Raw genomic sequence first — 18,280 nt, forward strand, 5'->3', positions numbered from 1 at the left:
GACTCTACATCTCTTCTTATTCAGTCCCAGCCACAGCCTTGAAATGAAGTGATAAAGAAAGGTTCCTTTCAGCCTCAGTGGCCACATTTCAGAGGGATGGATCTATCTAATGCAGTATCATATACTCAGGAGAATAAATAAAACACTACAGGATTCTTGACTTCAACTATCATTAGACTACTTTCCTCCTTTCCCCCCCTCCCCGAACTGGAATGCTCTGAAACTGTGTTTACACATGCTAGTTAAGGATGCCAGGTGTTCCCCAGAGTCTCACATTCGTTTATGCTCAGAATACTCAAGCTCCTCTCAGCACAGCTTCCCCTTTTACCTTCTGTCGCTGCTGAATGTTGCTCATTGTGTCTGGCTGAAACTCCAGCTTGTCTGTTCGACAGAGCTTCCAGTATAAAATAATAACAATCAGGAGCACCACGGCAACTGGGACTGCCACCCCAACGATAATCCAGAGGTTGCTATTCTGTGTCTCTGAAGCAGACTCCTTCATCTTCTCCACAGCTGTAAAGTTAAAAGCAAGACAGCAATATTATGTGGTTATCTTTTAAACTGAGGGCACTTCAAGGTTATGTATTTTTATGTTCTTGTAAATGCTAGTTAAGGAATTTATCAGAAACCAGCTGTACATCACAGGAAATGTCATACCACTGTAAGTTAAGGTATGTCACGCTCAGGAAGCATGGGGCAGGAGATTGATTGTCCTGGCCCACCTTCTGAAGACCTGTGCTTAAAATACTAATGAAAATGCACTTCTGCCACATCATCCTGTAACCCAAAACTAAGCTGACATAGCGAAATGGGTCCAAAAAAAATGACTCTACCACTAGCAAAGGTAAGATGGACTTTCCCACACTGCTGCCTGTTTCCTGCTTTAAGCAGTATTACCAGCTGCCTCTTCTCCTTAACATTTTGTCATCACAACCAATTTGACCCTCCCCCCACCAAGGTATATAGTTCTGCATTGTTGATTACTTCCTTTCTTCTCTCTGTTCCACTGTCAGTGTGCGAGATCCTTTAGCCCCAAACAGAAAACAAAACTGCTGGAAAGTGTAACCAAGCAAGTCCCTCTTGTAAAAACTAAACTGAAAGAAATGACAAAACTTTCATTTGCTCTGTTTTGCATAGTGATTATATGTGGGACTAAAAACTATACATACATACATATATATATAAACCAATAATATATTTCTAGTCAAACTGATGCACTTTCTAAAAATAATGTTTTCAAGTTAAAAAGAATATTTCTATTTTTTCTATATATCATTTTATTAATGATGAGCCTAGAGCTTAAAAGAATATATAATTCTTGTATTTTATACACCTAACAGCTCATTTATGACATTATGTTTTCTGGTATAAAAATAACCTTTTCTTGGTCTAGTTTCTTCCAATAAGAAGCATTTAAAGATTTCTATGACTTTATGACTCTTAAATTTCTAATGTCAGGTCAAATGAAACAAGTTTCAACACGCACAGCAAGCTATAAACACTTCATGAAGTTTGTTCAACATTTATTATTTTTGTAAAGAGAATTTATTCTTGCAACTTCTTTCACTTCTGTCTAACCAGCATTACGGTTCATTAATGGATATTAAGCAGATGTATATGAGCTACTGACCTATCTGTACATAACTGTTTTAATGAGAGACAAAATTTAGAAACACATACAGATGGTACAATTATTACTATTTTCTTATTTTTCTTTCTGCAGAGAATTGTAAGTATCAAACACATGCTTGTTCTGCTGGCAAAATACCCTGTGGTACCATGTAGCTCATGCCTCCATATTGCACAGAAATGAGAAAAGGTAATTAAGCATTCATACCAATGAGGTATTTTGCAAACCATACCTGTCTGTTCCTAAGACACTTTTAAATGTCTTTCCTAATTGTAACACGGAATTTTGAGTAGGTATTCTGTCTCGCTACTTACTGAAAATCATTTTTATACCAAGCCTCCTGAATAAAGTAATTGTATGACTTTATATGACCTATCCTATTCATTCTGATGTATAGATAATAAAAAAAAATCACATTACTTTTATATTAAATTCATCAGACGATCATATTATTTATAGAATATATAATACTGACAGACAAACAAATAAAACCAAGGTCAATCATATTCAGTGGAGGTAATAAATGCCCCAACTACCATTAGTGTACATCTTTCACAGAAAAAGTAACTCAGACAAAAAAGCAGTGACTTGTGTTAAACTTCATTGCCATTACTCAGCTGAAGGAAACACCCATTTCATACCAACACCCTCCCATCTCACAATTGTGGGGTCTGTGCAAGCTCCTGGGCAAGATAAACTGTAAAGAAATACTGGACTAGCAGGATGAGATGAGAATGGCAGGAAGGTCTTTAGTTAGCACAGTACTTTTCCAGCACAAGCATGGAGTGAATGCAGTGAGGCTTGACTTAAGGACCCTGCTGCAACCCTAAGCTCAGCAGGGTCTTTAAAAAGCCAAACAACTCCGCGTAGCTCACTGCAAGGCTGCTAAAACTGATTTCCTCAGGAGTGTCATAGCTGCAGCATTCCAAGAACAAAACACTGCAACAGCAGGCACTGTACAGTGCCATAACTTCCAAAGCTAAAGACACCCTTCCTGTTGGCCTTTGCTGGCATCGGTGTGGATTTGACAGGGCTTACGTTGTGCAACGCTGCCTTCAATGCGGTATCCAAGGATGATGGCAGCCCGCTGGATATCGACTCTGTTCATCAGGTCTGAGCACTTCAGAGCACTCAGTCTCTCCCCTTCTTGGTCCTCCACAAAGTAGATCAGCTCCACGGGGTTATCAACACCAACTAACCGTGACACATTCACGATCTGAAAAGAAATTGCAAAGCTTTTACATTTTAAGTTGTGTTTGCTTGGAGCTCCCATACATTTGGCCTTACAGTCCATACTCTCTCTGCCCTGTTTTAACAGAAAGGAAAATTTCAAGGGATGTTCGCTTGTATGATACATTTTTATGACAAACCATTTTTTTCCCCCCTACTTGTATCATAACAATGTACAGATCTGATAAGTAAGAGAACTGCTTTCACCCTAAAGATGCCACCGTGGAATCCTCTACTGCCTTTAGCAATTGCTGTTTAGTAGGAAGTAAGAAGAGTGTGACTGCACTTTTCCCTTCTCTAGATACCTACTCTAACTTTGATTTGTTATTCATAACACACACACCTCTTTGCTCCAGTTTTTCTAAATGTTAAGCAGCTACACAGGTGAATATTCTGTTAGCATCAAATAAAACTGTTTGCTCTGATTCAACTTAAGCGCTTGCACAGCCACCTTCATCCTCCAAACAGCTCCCCTTGGCATCCACCTTTCTTCAGGAAGGAATGTATTTGACGCTGCGGGAAGCAATTCTTCCTACCTACATCTAAAGACATTAATAATCAAAAGAATGCATGCTATGAGGAAGCCCTGTAGATACTCTCTAACCACCAAACATCTACATTGCATATGAGAACCACATAACTTTGAATTCCTGTAAAATTACATCTTTTTATGTAACAACTCTCCTCTGTTTAACCATTTACCATGTAATGGTGAGCTCAAACAAGAATTAGGACAAAAAATAGTAGGAGGTATTGGGTCATGATTTTCTTTTTTTAAGAGAGTTTGAAGGGCTCTGGAAGGAATTGACATAAATAGAGCAATGTATTTTGCTTCCTTCAGAATTATCCTTCTGCTATAAAGTACATATTTAATAAATTATAATCTCAGAAACTGCCCATAGGCCTGAAGTAAAGCAAACATACAAATGTTTGCATGTCTGAAGCTTACAAAAGCAAAGCTTTGTATTGTTTTCTTTCCTAGATTCCAACTAAACAAATCATGTTGAAGGAAAGAAGTGCAATTTCTAGCTCAACAGGAATGATATTCTGGTTTTAGGGAACAGCAACTCAACATGTTCTAAAAAAGCATTTCCCAGGAATGGTAACAGCAAGATGTGTGTGTATATCTATATTAAAAAAAAAAAGAGGGGGAAAAAATGAGAAAAGAGAAAGCACAATTGTCATAAAATTGTCTTCTAGGACAAATCAACTGAAAGCAAAGAATAAATGTTCAGTGTCAGCCACATTTGATGCAAGAAACAGAATATCTACAAATAGAGCAGAGAAATGTGCAGATCTCTGAAACACAGCAAGAGCTGCTAACAGGACCCATTAAATGATGCTGCTGCTCAGCAGAACACCCTTCACTCTTCCACCAGCGAAGGGGCAACCAATCCCTGACTGAAGGTAACAAAACAGCATCAATTCAACAGACATATTCAGCAGCTATAAAGCTGAATCTGGCTTCATGGAACACAACTATACAATTAGTTAACAAATGTCTACAGCTTTATATTATGTCTGCTTCAGCTGGCTTGCCACAGCCTGCTCTCAGTGCACAGAGCAGCAGGGCATACAGACTGCTCTCTGCTTCCAGCACAGAAGAAACCTTCCCAAACAGCACTTAACTCACATGGAGGGTCAGGGAGTTCAAAGGCCACATGGGACTGAAAATCAATGGGTTCTTTGTTTAAATTTTATTAAACCCCTCTGCGCATAGCAAAGCCACAGAACCAGAGAAATTTAGAAAATTCTCTAACTGAACTGTCATATATTTTATGGCTTGTGAAGCATCCAAGAAGCACTATAATTATGTGTGTTACACACACACCAGGTAACAGTCCCAAGCTGACTGAACGGGTTAACCAAGGAACTTCTCCACAGCTGCCTTTAGAAAAGGCAGAGGGTAAGAAGGACGAGACTCCAGTGCAAGTTGTCGCAACTGAACTCTACAAAGTTTAACACAGAATTTAAAACAACAGCATATAGCTCCCTATGCTGAGGAACAGGGATGAGTGAGAACAGTAGAGTGGAGATAGGAAGAAGTAGCTGGAAGTATTTCAGCACAGTATAAAGAACATGGGAACAAGCACGAAAAAGTTCAGTGGAGGTGCAGGCTAGTGCTGACAAACTAAGCTCACTATTTTAAGCTAAGTTTTACCTGAAATAATTCATTCTGAATACACAATGTTTTATGACTGCTCACACCACAGAGAGAGAAGCTGCAGACAAAATTCCAAAACCATAGGGAAATGGTTATGGATTTCTGTTCTGGGAAAGCTGATGACTAGCACAGTAGTCTGGAAGCAAATACAAGACACTTAGACTTGTACATAAACACAGTAACTGTGACACTATCAGTACCTCAGTTTTCATCTCCGTCACACTGATTCACTAAATTTTATTTATTGATTGTTTTAACTAGCCTCTGAGTTTGCTGTAACAGAGGAAATGGCATATTGGGGCTGACCTGTTTTAAATCTGGTCATGGAATTGAGGTACAGTCACTGTGCCTATTTTTTATAGAGTTTCTGTATTCTAAGTTTTGTGACACATGGTTCCAAATTATACGCTTTGTGCAGCTTCAGACTGGTTTAGTCTCTGTCCTTGAGAGTGCTAAGAATGCAAGCAGAGACAAATACTATTTTCCAGGCATCCAGCAAAGCAGCCCACATGTAAGGAAGCATTTAAGCATTTTACATTTACACTTTGACAGTGAGGGATGACACAGGGAGGGAGGAGACAGAAGAATTTCAAACACAGGAGGCAGAAAATGGGAGGGGAAAAAAAAAAACCAGACAAAAAGACTAATTCAACTTCTGTGTACATAAATGATACCATCTTTGTTGATACTAGATGTGCATTTAACCTCCACAGAGGAAAGGCTTAACTGTGTTCAGGTGTCAGTAAATTTAATTTAAAAAGTGTTTTCAAGTGAATATCATAGGTCAGTGAACAGAGTTGCCTTGGTAACAAAATCTAGTTCGTAATTTCAAGCAGGGAAATACAAGTGGTAGGGAAGCTCCCAAGGCATTCTTACAGTCACAGCCAGCTCGTGGGATGTCCTGGTCAGCAAACCCCACAGGAGCAAGGAACCCCTGGGTGAACTTTTCCAGGGTCTCAAAGGCACGAGCACTACTTAGAAACAAGCAGATATGCACACACAATCTCCAAAGCTCGTGCACAAGTATTATTTTCCTTTCTTTGCTTCATTCATCACCTTGGGAAAAAAAATAATCAAAAAAGATCCTTTTTCTGTCTTATTAAAAGCAGGATTTTAGTGTCTGGGCAATTAACTCAAGCTGCATTGTGGTTTGGACAGCACACAGATATAGGAACAGGCTGTGAGCAACCAGACAGAGGGGCCAACTGCTGCCTGGGACGGCTGCTGGAGGGGCCAAAAGCCTCAGAGGAAAAGGTGAAGCAGCAGCAGCACCCAAATGTTTCATTTATAAACCTAAGAACTCACAGCAAGACAAGCTTTCCTCAGACAGGAGAGACACATAAGCTGTCAGCAGAAAAACAAGAGAACGAATGTCTGCCTTAATGAAAAGCTCAATTCAGTCATTACATTCCCTCATAGCTGCTACCTCCTCACACATATTGCAACTAAAATGCTGCCTAACATGTTCTTTCAATCAGAACACTACTCTTTGTTTCATTTACTAGGATCATCTTTTCACTTTCTATTAGGTTTAAAGGACCAAGCATGTTGAGATGAAGGAAAATAATTTTTTTTTTATTAGCTACTGGTGTATTTTTAAACTACAGTTAAGCCATTTACTTCCTAAAAAATGCAATGAGAATTACTACAGTAAACTATTGACAAAATATAGCATAGGTCTCTGAAGATGCAATGCAAACCACATTAAGCATGTGCCTTCAAATCTGCAGCAACAGAAGATGCACATTGAAAATATATATGGCTTACTCTGTGAAACATTAATACAACATCATACAAAAATCAGTGGAACTATCAGAAATGAAACAACCAGGTGTGAGGCTTCAGAGGGGTTTTTGTAGATAATGGTTACAGGCTTTTTTCTCTTTTTGTCATAGAGTGCCACCTGTTAACAGCACAGTCAGTCCAACAGAAGGGGAAAGCCTGCTATTTGGGCACCCTCCAAAGCTCTTCTTCAAAATGTCTAGGTTTAAAGCATAATTTTTAACATTCTTAGGTACTAACACATGCCTTTAGAAATGAAATCTAAACCTCACAACGTATCACTTCTATTTCCTGAGCACGTGAAAGGAAACTAATATGCCTGCAGTAACATTCACAAATAATTGCTTCACCTCCTGACCTGCAGTCCTGATTTTCCACAGAGCTTAGAAATGTCACATTTCAATACACTATAAATGTATTTCACCTCAGGAAAAACTCTGGTCTACAGGGTCACAACACAAGTGAAATGTGAATCTAGTCTTTAATGGATATATGCATGTTCTGTTAACAAAACTATGCAACATTTCTGTTGCTGGCAGCTTTTGTTCTTATTTTCACTTCATTGTGCTCCATTATCGTAGCAGTCACTGATTTGTGTGCAAGAAATATATATGGGAAAATCTGAATATAAAGCACAAGAAACATTATTAGCTCTCCCAGGAGACACAAACACACTTCAAACAGAGCTTATAAACTTGGCTATGAGGAACAGAATTAACAGCAGGAAAAGGGTCATGGCAGATGCCTATGGACAAGATCCTCAGCTAACAGGGGAACACCCTTCAAAGAAGCCATCCTTCACTCTGGAGCCCACTACCAGGTGCATCAGTCCCGCTGCACACAACAGCCTCTCTGGCTGTCTCACCTGCCACACACCTGAACATCCTGCCAAGGAAGCTACCAAGGTGCTGCAGCACCTGCAGGTACCTGCTGTTCTCATCCAGGAGAGCAGGACACCCATCACACACCTCGCTGCAAGGTATCTCTTCAGCCTCCCTTCTTCCACATCTCCTTTATTACAGTTCTAACCACTTGCAAGTGTGGGCTGAGAGCACCTGGAAAAGCCCTGTGATGGTAAGATGTGCTGATTGTAATGAACAGAATCCTCCTCTGCCCAAAGACAGCAGTTGGCAGGCTCTTTGCACTAATTAGGTGGCATAAATGAGCAGCACTGCTGTCTGGAACACAAGCTGCAGACCTCATCTTATGGCCCAGTAAGTAATACAAAGTCAAAAGAAAAATGCTGTATTTTCACTTTCCAAAATACTACTCTCTGTCTAAAAAGGATGTGCCCATAATTTTGTGCATGAAAAAACAAATTACCTGAGCTTTATAGTGCAAAGTCATAAAACTCTAATCTAAACACACACATTTTATAGGCTGTGGTATCTTCACTAGCAACATAAGGAATATTTGTTTAATTTATATGCAAAGGGAGGACAAAGGCATAATGAACAAAGTGCACTAGGAGGTGTTGGGAATAGAAGATCTGAAGCAGACACCTATTTGCAGCAATTCAAAGCTGTACAGAAGAAAAATAAAATAAAATCTCCATTACTGAAACAGATGTTTCTGAAACAGGAAAACAGAAGTAAGAATATCCCAACATCTGGAAATTTCAGTGGCAGCAAAAACTGTAGGATTAAATTAAATAAAGACAATAGATCTGAAATGCAAAAGGGCATCTGGGAGGTAAACCAACTGTCAATGAATAAGCTGGAAAATTTTAAGATGATGAGCCATTAAAAAGTACTTTGGCTTTCAGATTGTCGAACTGACTAGAAAGAACACATCAGAATTTAAAACTTTAAAAATCCAAGTCTTCTTGGACTTTATGTGAATAAATCCCCCTGTGACAAAACTCTAAAGCAGCACTGGAATCCAAATAACAATAACAAAAGTTGCTCTGTGTGCAAAATTTGGCATGATTAATCATTTTTACCTGAAATCCAACCCTGTGACCAGGAGTACTGTGACAAATAAGATGTTAAGGGGCAGAACGTACTACTCTACTGTTGCATCAAGATGCACACGACTCTATTTTGTATTTCTACACCACTACCAAACCAAGAGAACTGTGAAGTAGCTGTCCCAGCAGATTAATTTTTTTCAGATGATCATCCTGTCTCCTTTTTTGCTAGGCACCTCATGTAAGCTAAACAAGACAGAATGCTTTTAAAATAGGGTGTTGGTAAAATAATTTTCAATGTTGTTTCTAAGAAGCCATCAGAAATTTTTAGTAGGAACTTAATCAGTTATTTGCATTTGTTATGTTTAGCTTAAAAGACAAGAAGAATCCTGGTTTTAGGTGTAAAATACAAGTATCATCAACTAGCTAAATGTGACACATGCTTTTGAGTTACATTTCTCAACTCAAAACCTGAACAACGTTAATTTATTCAGCAATTTATTACCCTTTAGTTTTCATCCTCTGATTTTGAGCTCTTCATACCTGCACAATGTTGCTGCCTGCAAAACTGGCCCGTCTCCATATCCGCCCTCGGACCAAAGCCTCGTTTAACAGGTGAGCAAGCTTCCGCTCCATCTCAGCCCGAAACACTTCCTCCTGAATTCGCTGGTCGACGACTCCCAGGAGAACTGCATGGCACAGAAAGCAACCCAAGAAAACAAACTCATTAGTAAAACTTCTCAGTGTCTTCTCCTCCACTTCAGTTACAAGCTTTGAGTCGCCCTGTGACAGCTCATGGACAACTCGAGAGCACCTGTATTTATATGGGAATTCTGACCTGCTCAGCTGGAGGTTACATGTTGGAAAAGGGAGACATTTGGTGGGAACAAGTCAAAATAAGTAATCTGGTGGAAAAAAGAAATTCAGGCAGAGGACTTTTTTGGAACCTTAACCAAGCCAGACAGACCCAGGATAAGAAGGAAACTATTTCAATTCTAAAATTGCATCAAATTATGAACATTCCATGAATTTTCAAAAACTACTAAAAGAGAAAACTTAGTCTAAATTGTCTGCTTCAACTAACTGCAGTCAAAGTGTTGTGTTCAGAAGTGATACAGAGTTGGAGATGGGGAGGGCAAGGGCTCAGAGTCATGGAGAAAAAGTAGAACAGCAGCACGTGAATGAAGCTGTGTATTCAAGTGCAACTTCCCTTGATAAGATTAACAAGTATGCCAACCACAGCACAAAAAAAATGGTTAGCAGCCCTGCTCACTTGGCAAGTAGGTACCCTGGCTCACTTGGGCAGCTAATGCTGAGAGGAATCCCTGAGGGAAAATGAGAAAAAGGGGGGACCTTTACTAGCAGTTAGAGAAAAGTGGAGTGAATGGAGCAATAGTCATTCAAATGACCCAACTGAGCAATCCTCCAGGACAGCAAACCAACTCACTGCTGACTGCATTAAATAAACTCAGTCTTAATTCCCCTCCACTAAAATTGTTTCTATTTTTCAGAAGCCCCTTTTTCTGTGTTTCCACCTTTTCTTTTAAAGTGTGGTGCTTAATGAAAAGCCGCCAGTTAGATAAAATCAATTAAATATAGCAGTTTTTTAAAAACAAATATATTAAAGCCACTTTTTCAATTTAAAACTTTTCACTGCAGATGTCAGAAAACGGAAACATTTTCATGATTTCTCACTGAGATAAACAGCATCTGTCTTCTGAATTCAGTCACAGACTAAGTATCTCAGAATTAAATAGCAAAGTAGACAGTGACCTAAGGCTATTATATACACCAAGCAGAAAACTGCTCTTGCCTGTGTATTGGATTTCCGTATCAATGAATTACGCTTAATAGCATGAATTGTATTCTTCAACAGAGGGAGAACACCACATATCCCAGTGTTTTATGACTACTGGGATACATGCACATATATCTGGGTCATTTGATATTGAAAACCTTTACATGCATAGATTCTATCATTTTCCTATGTCATGATTCATTACCCTTACGATACAATAAACTGACTGAAATCACTGACCCAGCCAAAGTCTACTAGCTCTTCCCAGAATCTTGCAAGAACTGAGACTACAAGGAATTCCTCTACAGCAAAGAAAAAAAAAGAAGCTGCTGCAATTGTCTTTCAAAATCTTACAGGCAGGAAGTTTATTAAAACTCAAGGGGATGAGATTTCAGAGCTGGAAAAACCCTTTTTTTACTGCAGGAGCTAAGGGAATTTTCAGCAGCAATGGACAAACCTAAGGCTGAGCAAGAGAGGGAATGGGTGCAGCCAAAAAAGCCAACATAAATCTCTAAGCAAGGATGCCACTGGATACGAACACACGTAGGAGCTTCTCCCACATTAGTGAGCATTATCTGAAATTCTTCTCTAAAGCAAACCATGTGGGCTTCAGAAATTAAGGTGCAACTTGGTTTCCTGCTTAAAGTGGTGAGTGGTGAGAGGAAACCTGGAAAAAAGAGCAAGTCTATGCAACAAGTGAACTGTAGGTAGTAAAAGTTGTAGGAAGACAAAAGTGTATCCAGTGGGGCACCTGCACCCTAAGAACAAGTTTGGTAGGCACAGCCTCTTCACTAGTCAGGCTTAAAAGCAGCAGACTTACAGCAGGCAGGCAACCTCAACAGCCTTTGAGCACCTAAATGTGACAGCTCAGCCACATCTGTAAATTACAGAATAAGACATTGAGAAGATTTTGGTGGGAGGGATCTTCTGTGAATGAATCAGAAGAGATCAATGAAATGTGATTAAACTCTTTCATGCACTCAGAATTCATCTATTTTCACTCTGTTTTATTCCAGGCATGTTTTGGTAGAAAGTGTCACACAAATAAAAATCTTAATTTTCACTTAAAACAGATACCTAAAAATCAATGTGGCATATTGACAACATGCAGAGTAGACACTTTATGCCTGACAGTCTGAGTTGTTTCAAGAATGAACTGCCTTACAGACAAAAAGTGCTTTGTGTGCATTATCAAGGAATTGCAGTAGTTAACTCTAGACCAGGGATTTATATTTCCCAGATATTCCGGGTCACTGGGCCTTTGGTTTTAGAATTTATTCAGCTCAGACATGTTATTACCTCATAAAAATGCAGCACCCCTAAGCCATCGATATTTATGCAGGCTAGTTATCCCACTCACAAAACTAATTGCACTTTTACTTACTCACACAGACTGTACGTACCTGTTCTCACCCAGGAAGATTTCATCAGCTGGGACACATTAAGCTTAGGATAATGAAAGGCTGAAGGAAAAACAGAATGGAGGAAAAACATCCATAAGAACAGCATTCTGAACAACATACACAAAACCAGAAGCCACTACATAATTTATACTGTCAGCAAGCATCTTATTTACACAGATGCTTTACTGCTCCTGAGGCAATGCAGACACAATGGCAAGGGGAGTGCTCCGAACGTACACCACCGAGTTTGTCTCTAACAAAAAGAAGCTAACTGAAACAGTCAGATTTATTACGTGAAAGACTTCAAGCTGCTGCTGCACCGAGGTCATTGCTCCCAGAAATTTAAAAGCTCACTGTCTGAATGGTGACTCTTACTGAGCTAGCTGCAGGATCAGACTCTTGCTCAAAGGGTAATGAGGCAACTTGGGAGTGTCTCAGGATGAAAATAAGACCTTCTCTGAGGCAGAAACTACAAGGAAACAATAAATGTAAAGCAAAGAACTAAAAACATTATTTGTGCTCCAGACTTGTGCAGGGGGAAGCATTTCAAAAAACACCACCTTGATAATTTTTTTTCCCTTTTTTTACAAAACCCACAAATAACTGCATGCGGAAACACTGCTGTAAACAAGCCTCATGGCTTTTATGCTTGGCTTAGTGGCTCCAAGCTTCCTTAATTTTTAAATTTTTCCCAAAAAGTTCTGCTCCAGAGTGAAATCATTGCCCCAGCAAGGAAAAAAGTCTGTTTCTACTGACTTCAGTATAGATAAGATTTTTCCCAAGGTTTCCACTGGAGAGCAGTAAAGACATGTTGGGAAAGAAGTGAAGATGGGGGCTGGGCCAACGGTTTCCTCAAGGGAAGTCTTAAGCTTCACTATGGCAATAAGGAAAAGGAATGGTCTTAACTTTCTCAAAATATTTAATCCAGATGCAGTTTGCTAAGCATTATACAAAGGTTAATTTTTAAACCATTGCATGGACAGAAAGAATGCAGCACGTAACAATTAAATGACCTGGCCCATGCTGGATCAATTTAGAATAAAGATGTCTAGAGTTGTGGAATAGTTTGCCACTACGCCACGTTTCAGAGAAGTAGAAAACTAAAGTTTTTCTAATTTAATGGTGCAAGAATTTGTAGACAAGCTGTCCTCTGTCAGTGTACCAAAAAGCTGATTCTTTTGCCCCTTAAAACACTTAAGAATTTTTTTGTTAAGGCTAAAAAAAAAGAGCCATTAGTTACATTTTACCTTTTATTTTCACAGATTTATAACTAACTCCTATTGGGGAAAAAAAAAAAAAAAGAAAATTTGGTTATTCCACCTTTATTTCAATAATAGCACTACGAGCTTCAAGATGACCACCTGGTTGGTAGTCTGCGACTTACTATTCAGAAGGGTATTAGAAAATGGTCCTTTTTTTCTGAACAGGAAACACCGGCCCTCTATACAAGTGATCAGGATGCACTCAATTTCCAAAATTCTCAGACAAGCAAGAAGCACTTCAGAGTCCACTTAAACACACCCATTCATTTTTGGCATCCTGCTACTCGAGTCTTCTGATTATAGCTTTGAGACTGAAATTCTATTTACTCTAGTCATGCAATTGTTTACTTCAATTTAGAAATGGAAGCTGGAAAAAAAAAGCATAAACTAAACTGAAAACTAATTCTGTTGTTTTCCAAAGCATGGAAAGAGCACGATAAGGAAATCAAAAACCTTCCAGAGACCATAATGCTTTGAACTGCTAGCAGTTCTGAGTTTGTTCTTCTTTTAACCCAAAATCATGTTTTGCTTCAATACTTAATGTGCTCTTCACGCTTTTTCTAATTAGTACTTGAAAATGATTTAATTCATGTAAATTGCTGGGTGACTATTCATTTAAACTTTTCATGGAATTAATGCAACTTAAAAATAAACCAACTTGAGCAGAAAATCTTGACATTGAAAAGGAAGATGCACTGTGATTGCTGCCAGCTAAGGCTAGGTTCTAAAACCTGACAAAGAATGCTGAAAATTGTCAGAAGTCAGCAAATCCTGGTTCCAACTCTTATACCACAGGTCACTCAAGTGTCTCACTGACACACGTGGCCAGATCTTGAGCTCATCTGGAGTCTCAGCACTGCAGCAAGATCATATTTGCAAGATTTCTAATGTCCTCTGGAACTAACAATTATAAACAGCACTGACTGATTGTTATTCTGAGGGGGAAGTTGGATAGACAAAATGCAATTATTAGCTAGATTGCAGCTGGTCTGCTAACGACTCTGGATGCATTAATGAAGTAGATGCTGGCATCATTAGAAGATTCTAACACGCAGCCCTGGAGCACCACACCGTGTAACAGCATCGATTCGATGCTGAATGAAAAGGGAAAGGGTCACCTGGTCACCCAGAGACCTACTGACAGCAGGCTAAAGCACATCACTCAGGCAGCATGGCCACTGCCAGATGCTCCAAGGACCTCTGACTGTCTCCTACAGATGTGTGGGACCACGCAGGATGGAACCAGTATCATGCGGACCGTTCTTATTTCTGATAAATGAAGAACGGTACTTGAAAGCATGGAGGGAATGCAGTATTTGGAACGAGAAGGCATTAACTGGAAAATAAGGTTCCATGCAAATACTGGGGTGTGGGCAATAGCAACACACCGTGTCCGTTTAAAATCTGCTCCAAAATCAAGCCAGGAAAAAATTGTCAAATATCTCTGCAGTCCTTGGACCATATACAATTTCATCTTTATCCTCCTATTGGCCTTGCAACATCTCCAAGACAGCCAAAATAGATGACATGCATAAAAATGCTACTTAGCACTGAAAAAATACCAAGTCCCAAGGCAACTCTCTCTACCCAAAGTCCTAATAAAAACAAAGAGCTTTACTCAGGGTAAGTTCATGAAGGCAAATATTGCCCATCTACGCCACAGCTAGCCTTTGCTTGTCCTCTGAGAAATTTACCAGCCATAAAGAGATACCAAATATCTAATTTCCTATTATTTTTAATGAACTAGCACCCAAACCCTGTGATTAGACTTGGTTTTCTTTCTACTGACATGCAGGTCGTGACCATTTAACCAATTTACAACCTGAAACATGAGCTATAAGGTGGACAATGAAAAATAAGCATAGGAAAGGTATAAACTGGACATTTGAATAGAGACATGTTGCTGAAGTCACCTAGAAGTCTTGTGAGGAAAGAAGAAAGTCTGGAAGTTTCCAGGTTTGGCCATTTTGACTGCCCTATTCCTGCAAAGAACAGTCCCAATCTGTGAAACGACTTTCACTCCTGATCCTGACTCTACATGAGTGGGGAAAAAACCGACAAAGAATTCCTGGTGTTAACGATGTACTGCACAGGGACAAACCACACAGTGAAAAGTATAAGCAGGACATATTATCTGTGTGAATAAAAACAGTGAGAGGACAGTGTGTGCAAGGTAGTGTAAAGTGAACAACTGGCATGGAGCAAATACATTCATTCGAACAAGGCTCATATTTGGGATTCTGATATCACGGTCTCCATGTTGAGATGCATAAGTAGCTCTTCCTGGGCATGATCAACTTCAACCCCCAAGCTGGGGGTTGAGCCCTGACACTCAGCTCACCTACAAATCATTTCCTCAGATGTAACTACAAAACTTATAAAATCATACACAGAGTCCTTAAGGGATAAAGAAAAGTCACCACACCCAGAGTAGTACTGTTAGCATGCCTGATAACTAAGGCACAAATGGCACAGAACAGTATGGTGTTGAGCTTTTGATGGGATACCCTTCCTTCTCGGACCAGGGTAAGAGAGCAGAGGAGGCTGCTGCTCTGCTAAGTTCTTTATTTCATAGTCTCACAGCTTTCTTGAAGGCAGAGTTCGAAGGGGGTTACATGATAAAGCCAAGCAGCAACAGCAGCAGCAGGCAAAACCAGCTTCTTCTATATGTTCTATATGCTCCATATATATATTTTTTTCTTAGAGAAGTGTGGATTATATTTGTTAACTGACCAATAAGATTAACACACGATTCTTGTTTTCTTTTCTGAACCTATCCTGGTCTAATTCTAACAGTCATAAGCCTTACACAAGTGTTACACAGGTATTACACAGATTTGGGTATACAGCTTCTATCAGCCCTTATTGTTTATGTGAACACCCTATCTAAAATATGTGAACAGTATAATTCTATCTATATTTTGTCTAAAGTAAAGTATTCTGTGAAAAGGTAACACTGTTGGCAGTAAAAACTGTGTTTAAGGTCTCTGCTACAGCTTTTTAATGTTTAAGGCACTTAGCATATATTTCTACTAAAAGTTAAAAATCTATTTTTCTGTTTCACTTTGGTGTGGCTTCATGTATCTCAGCTTGTCTAAAGGTTTTAATTCAACCCCTGTGCTTTGGCTTCTCTCTGGGTCTGAGTCCAGAGGAGCTTTCACTCCAACAGTATGGCATGGAACATTTCATATTTACACATAAACACTAACGTACATAGATTGTTTACATGTAAATATCCAACACTCCTAGAAAAAGTCACACTGAAAGCAGAGGGGTACGTATTTATTTGCACAGACTAAAGCAGCAGCTATATCAATCTAAGGTGTTGTAACACCTTCCCTGCTACAGCTGCTCTGTAAAGCAAGGCAAAACATGAAAGCAAAGTCCAGAGCCTAGAAAACAAAAACATTTAGGCATCTCCTTAGCAAAGTAGCTTTGAGGATCTGGCTGTTGGGTCACCCTCAACAGACTGTTGAATAAGGTATTTCAAGAAGGATCTGCCCAATGCTGCTGAGCCTTTGGACAGCATTTTTGGCTCTGAATACTGAAGATCTAAAACCCTTAGGCTCAAAATACAGTCACAGCAGCAGTGTCAAAAACTGTAGAAACAGCTAAAAATAACTGGCTGTGGTTGTCTCACTGATAAAAGCATTTGAACTACATTCATCATTTCTGTGCTCGCTGACAGAAGGACCCGCAGCTCTAGCAATCTGAGAAACTATGTTCACTTTGCCAACTTATCAAATAGCACCACAGCTGGTATTCCAGAACAGTGCCTACAGCACCTACTGGGACCAAACTAGACCAGTTCAAACCCAAATGTGCTGTCCTGCAAGGAGCTCAATCTATAGTAAATATGAGTTCCTCTAACAGCAAGCAAGTCCAACACTGACAGGATGTTCCTTAATTTAGGACACCTTACCCACCAAATTCTCATGTTTTCTACATTGCAATCTTTGGGAAGATCTCATAGTTCCTAAAAATCCTGACCTCTTCACTCATCCTACTTTACTCGGCTTTCTAATTGACATGTGAGTGACCACAGGGCTCCACTGGCACTGGCCTGGAATCATCCCCACTGACCAGGCACTGTGCACGGAGAGCTCCTGATACAAGCATTAAGGAAATTTCAAATTTCTTAAGTACCACCAGGAAAGAAAAATACAATCATCAAATTGTTTGGTTTGGAAGGGACCTCAAGGTCATCTAGTTCCAACCCCGAGGAGAACCATGTACATGCATGTTTAACAGGAATGTTTTCCCCTATGACCAGCCTCTCTTTCAGGATACACCAACCTTGGTAGAAATTCTGTTATCACTTAATTGCACTGTAGCTCCACTGCACAATCCAGAAGATGGATTCTCTACAAGGGGCAACCTACAAATGCACTACAAATATAATTTCAGAATATGTGGACAAAACTAAAAGCTGTAAGAGCTGATGTACTACATCACAGGAAAAAAAGTGCCCCTCAACACCAAAAATATTACCAGAGACTAAAAGCTACCTAAAATCAAGGGCAAATGTGTAAAAGAGATGACACAGAGTAAAGAGAAGTGTCTTTCAAGCAATTGACGCCAAGAGCAACATTTAATTTGAATTCAGTGAGCAATAAAGACCATAGCCCACAACATGAGATGTTCTGTGGCTTCAGAAGGGAAAAAGAAATGCTAGTCATCTATGGACAGGGATTCTCAAGACTTTTGGTCCTGGCTCCACTAAACAGACCTACCACTGCATAGAGCTCACACTTCTATGTGAGACCAAATGAGAACAGAAATGCCAAAAGAAAATGAGTCAACAACCTCATACATTTTTTAATCGATTATGGGAGTAGAGGGATCAAAAATGCTCAAAAAAGTTAAATAAAAAACTTTTAAAAGTTAGTATGCTAATACTGCTTTGAGTAAATGGGGAAGTATCCTGTGCAATCATCTTACCTAGATCAATAGGTGCTAAGGAGAGCAACTTTTCTGATGACAGTCACTCTACAGTATTTGCACTGACATACACAACATCTGACACAGTGAGTTTTGCAATATAGTTAAACATCTAGTGGAAAATCAGGCCTAGTAGTAGCTGGTGTTCCTTTTACAGTTGT

General features: G+C 39.4%; 1 protein-coding gene across 4 annotated transcripts in view; it reads right to left on the reverse strand.

The window, feature by feature from the left end:
* The window catches only part of KIAA1549 (KIAA1549 ortholog), a 335,592-nt gene that overhangs the window by 43,361 nt on the left and 273,951 nt on the right, over positions 1–18,280 (reverse strand). For all 4 annotated transcript variants that reach the window (XM_048300476.1, XM_048300475.1, XM_048300478.1 and 1 more), the window contains exons 7-10: positions 11,917–11,976; positions 9,259–9,404; positions 2,669–2,846; positions 329–513 (exon numbers count right to left, since the gene is read on the reverse strand). In XM_048300476.1, coding sequence (XP_048156433.1) covers positions 329–513; positions 2,669–2,846; positions 9,259–9,404; positions 11,917–11,976 — 569 coding nt within the window. The remainder of the gene's footprint in view (positions 1–328; positions 514–2,668; positions 2,847–9,258; positions 9,405–11,916; positions 11,977–18,280) is intronic.

The sequence above is a fragment of the Corvus hawaiiensis genome, chromosome 4, assembly GCF_020740725.1.
Source record: "Corvus hawaiiensis isolate bCorHaw1 chromosome 4, bCorHaw1.pri.cur, whole genome shotgun sequence".
Classification (NCBI taxonomy): Eukaryota; Metazoa; Chordata; class Aves; order Passeriformes; family Corvidae; genus Corvus; species Corvus hawaiiensis.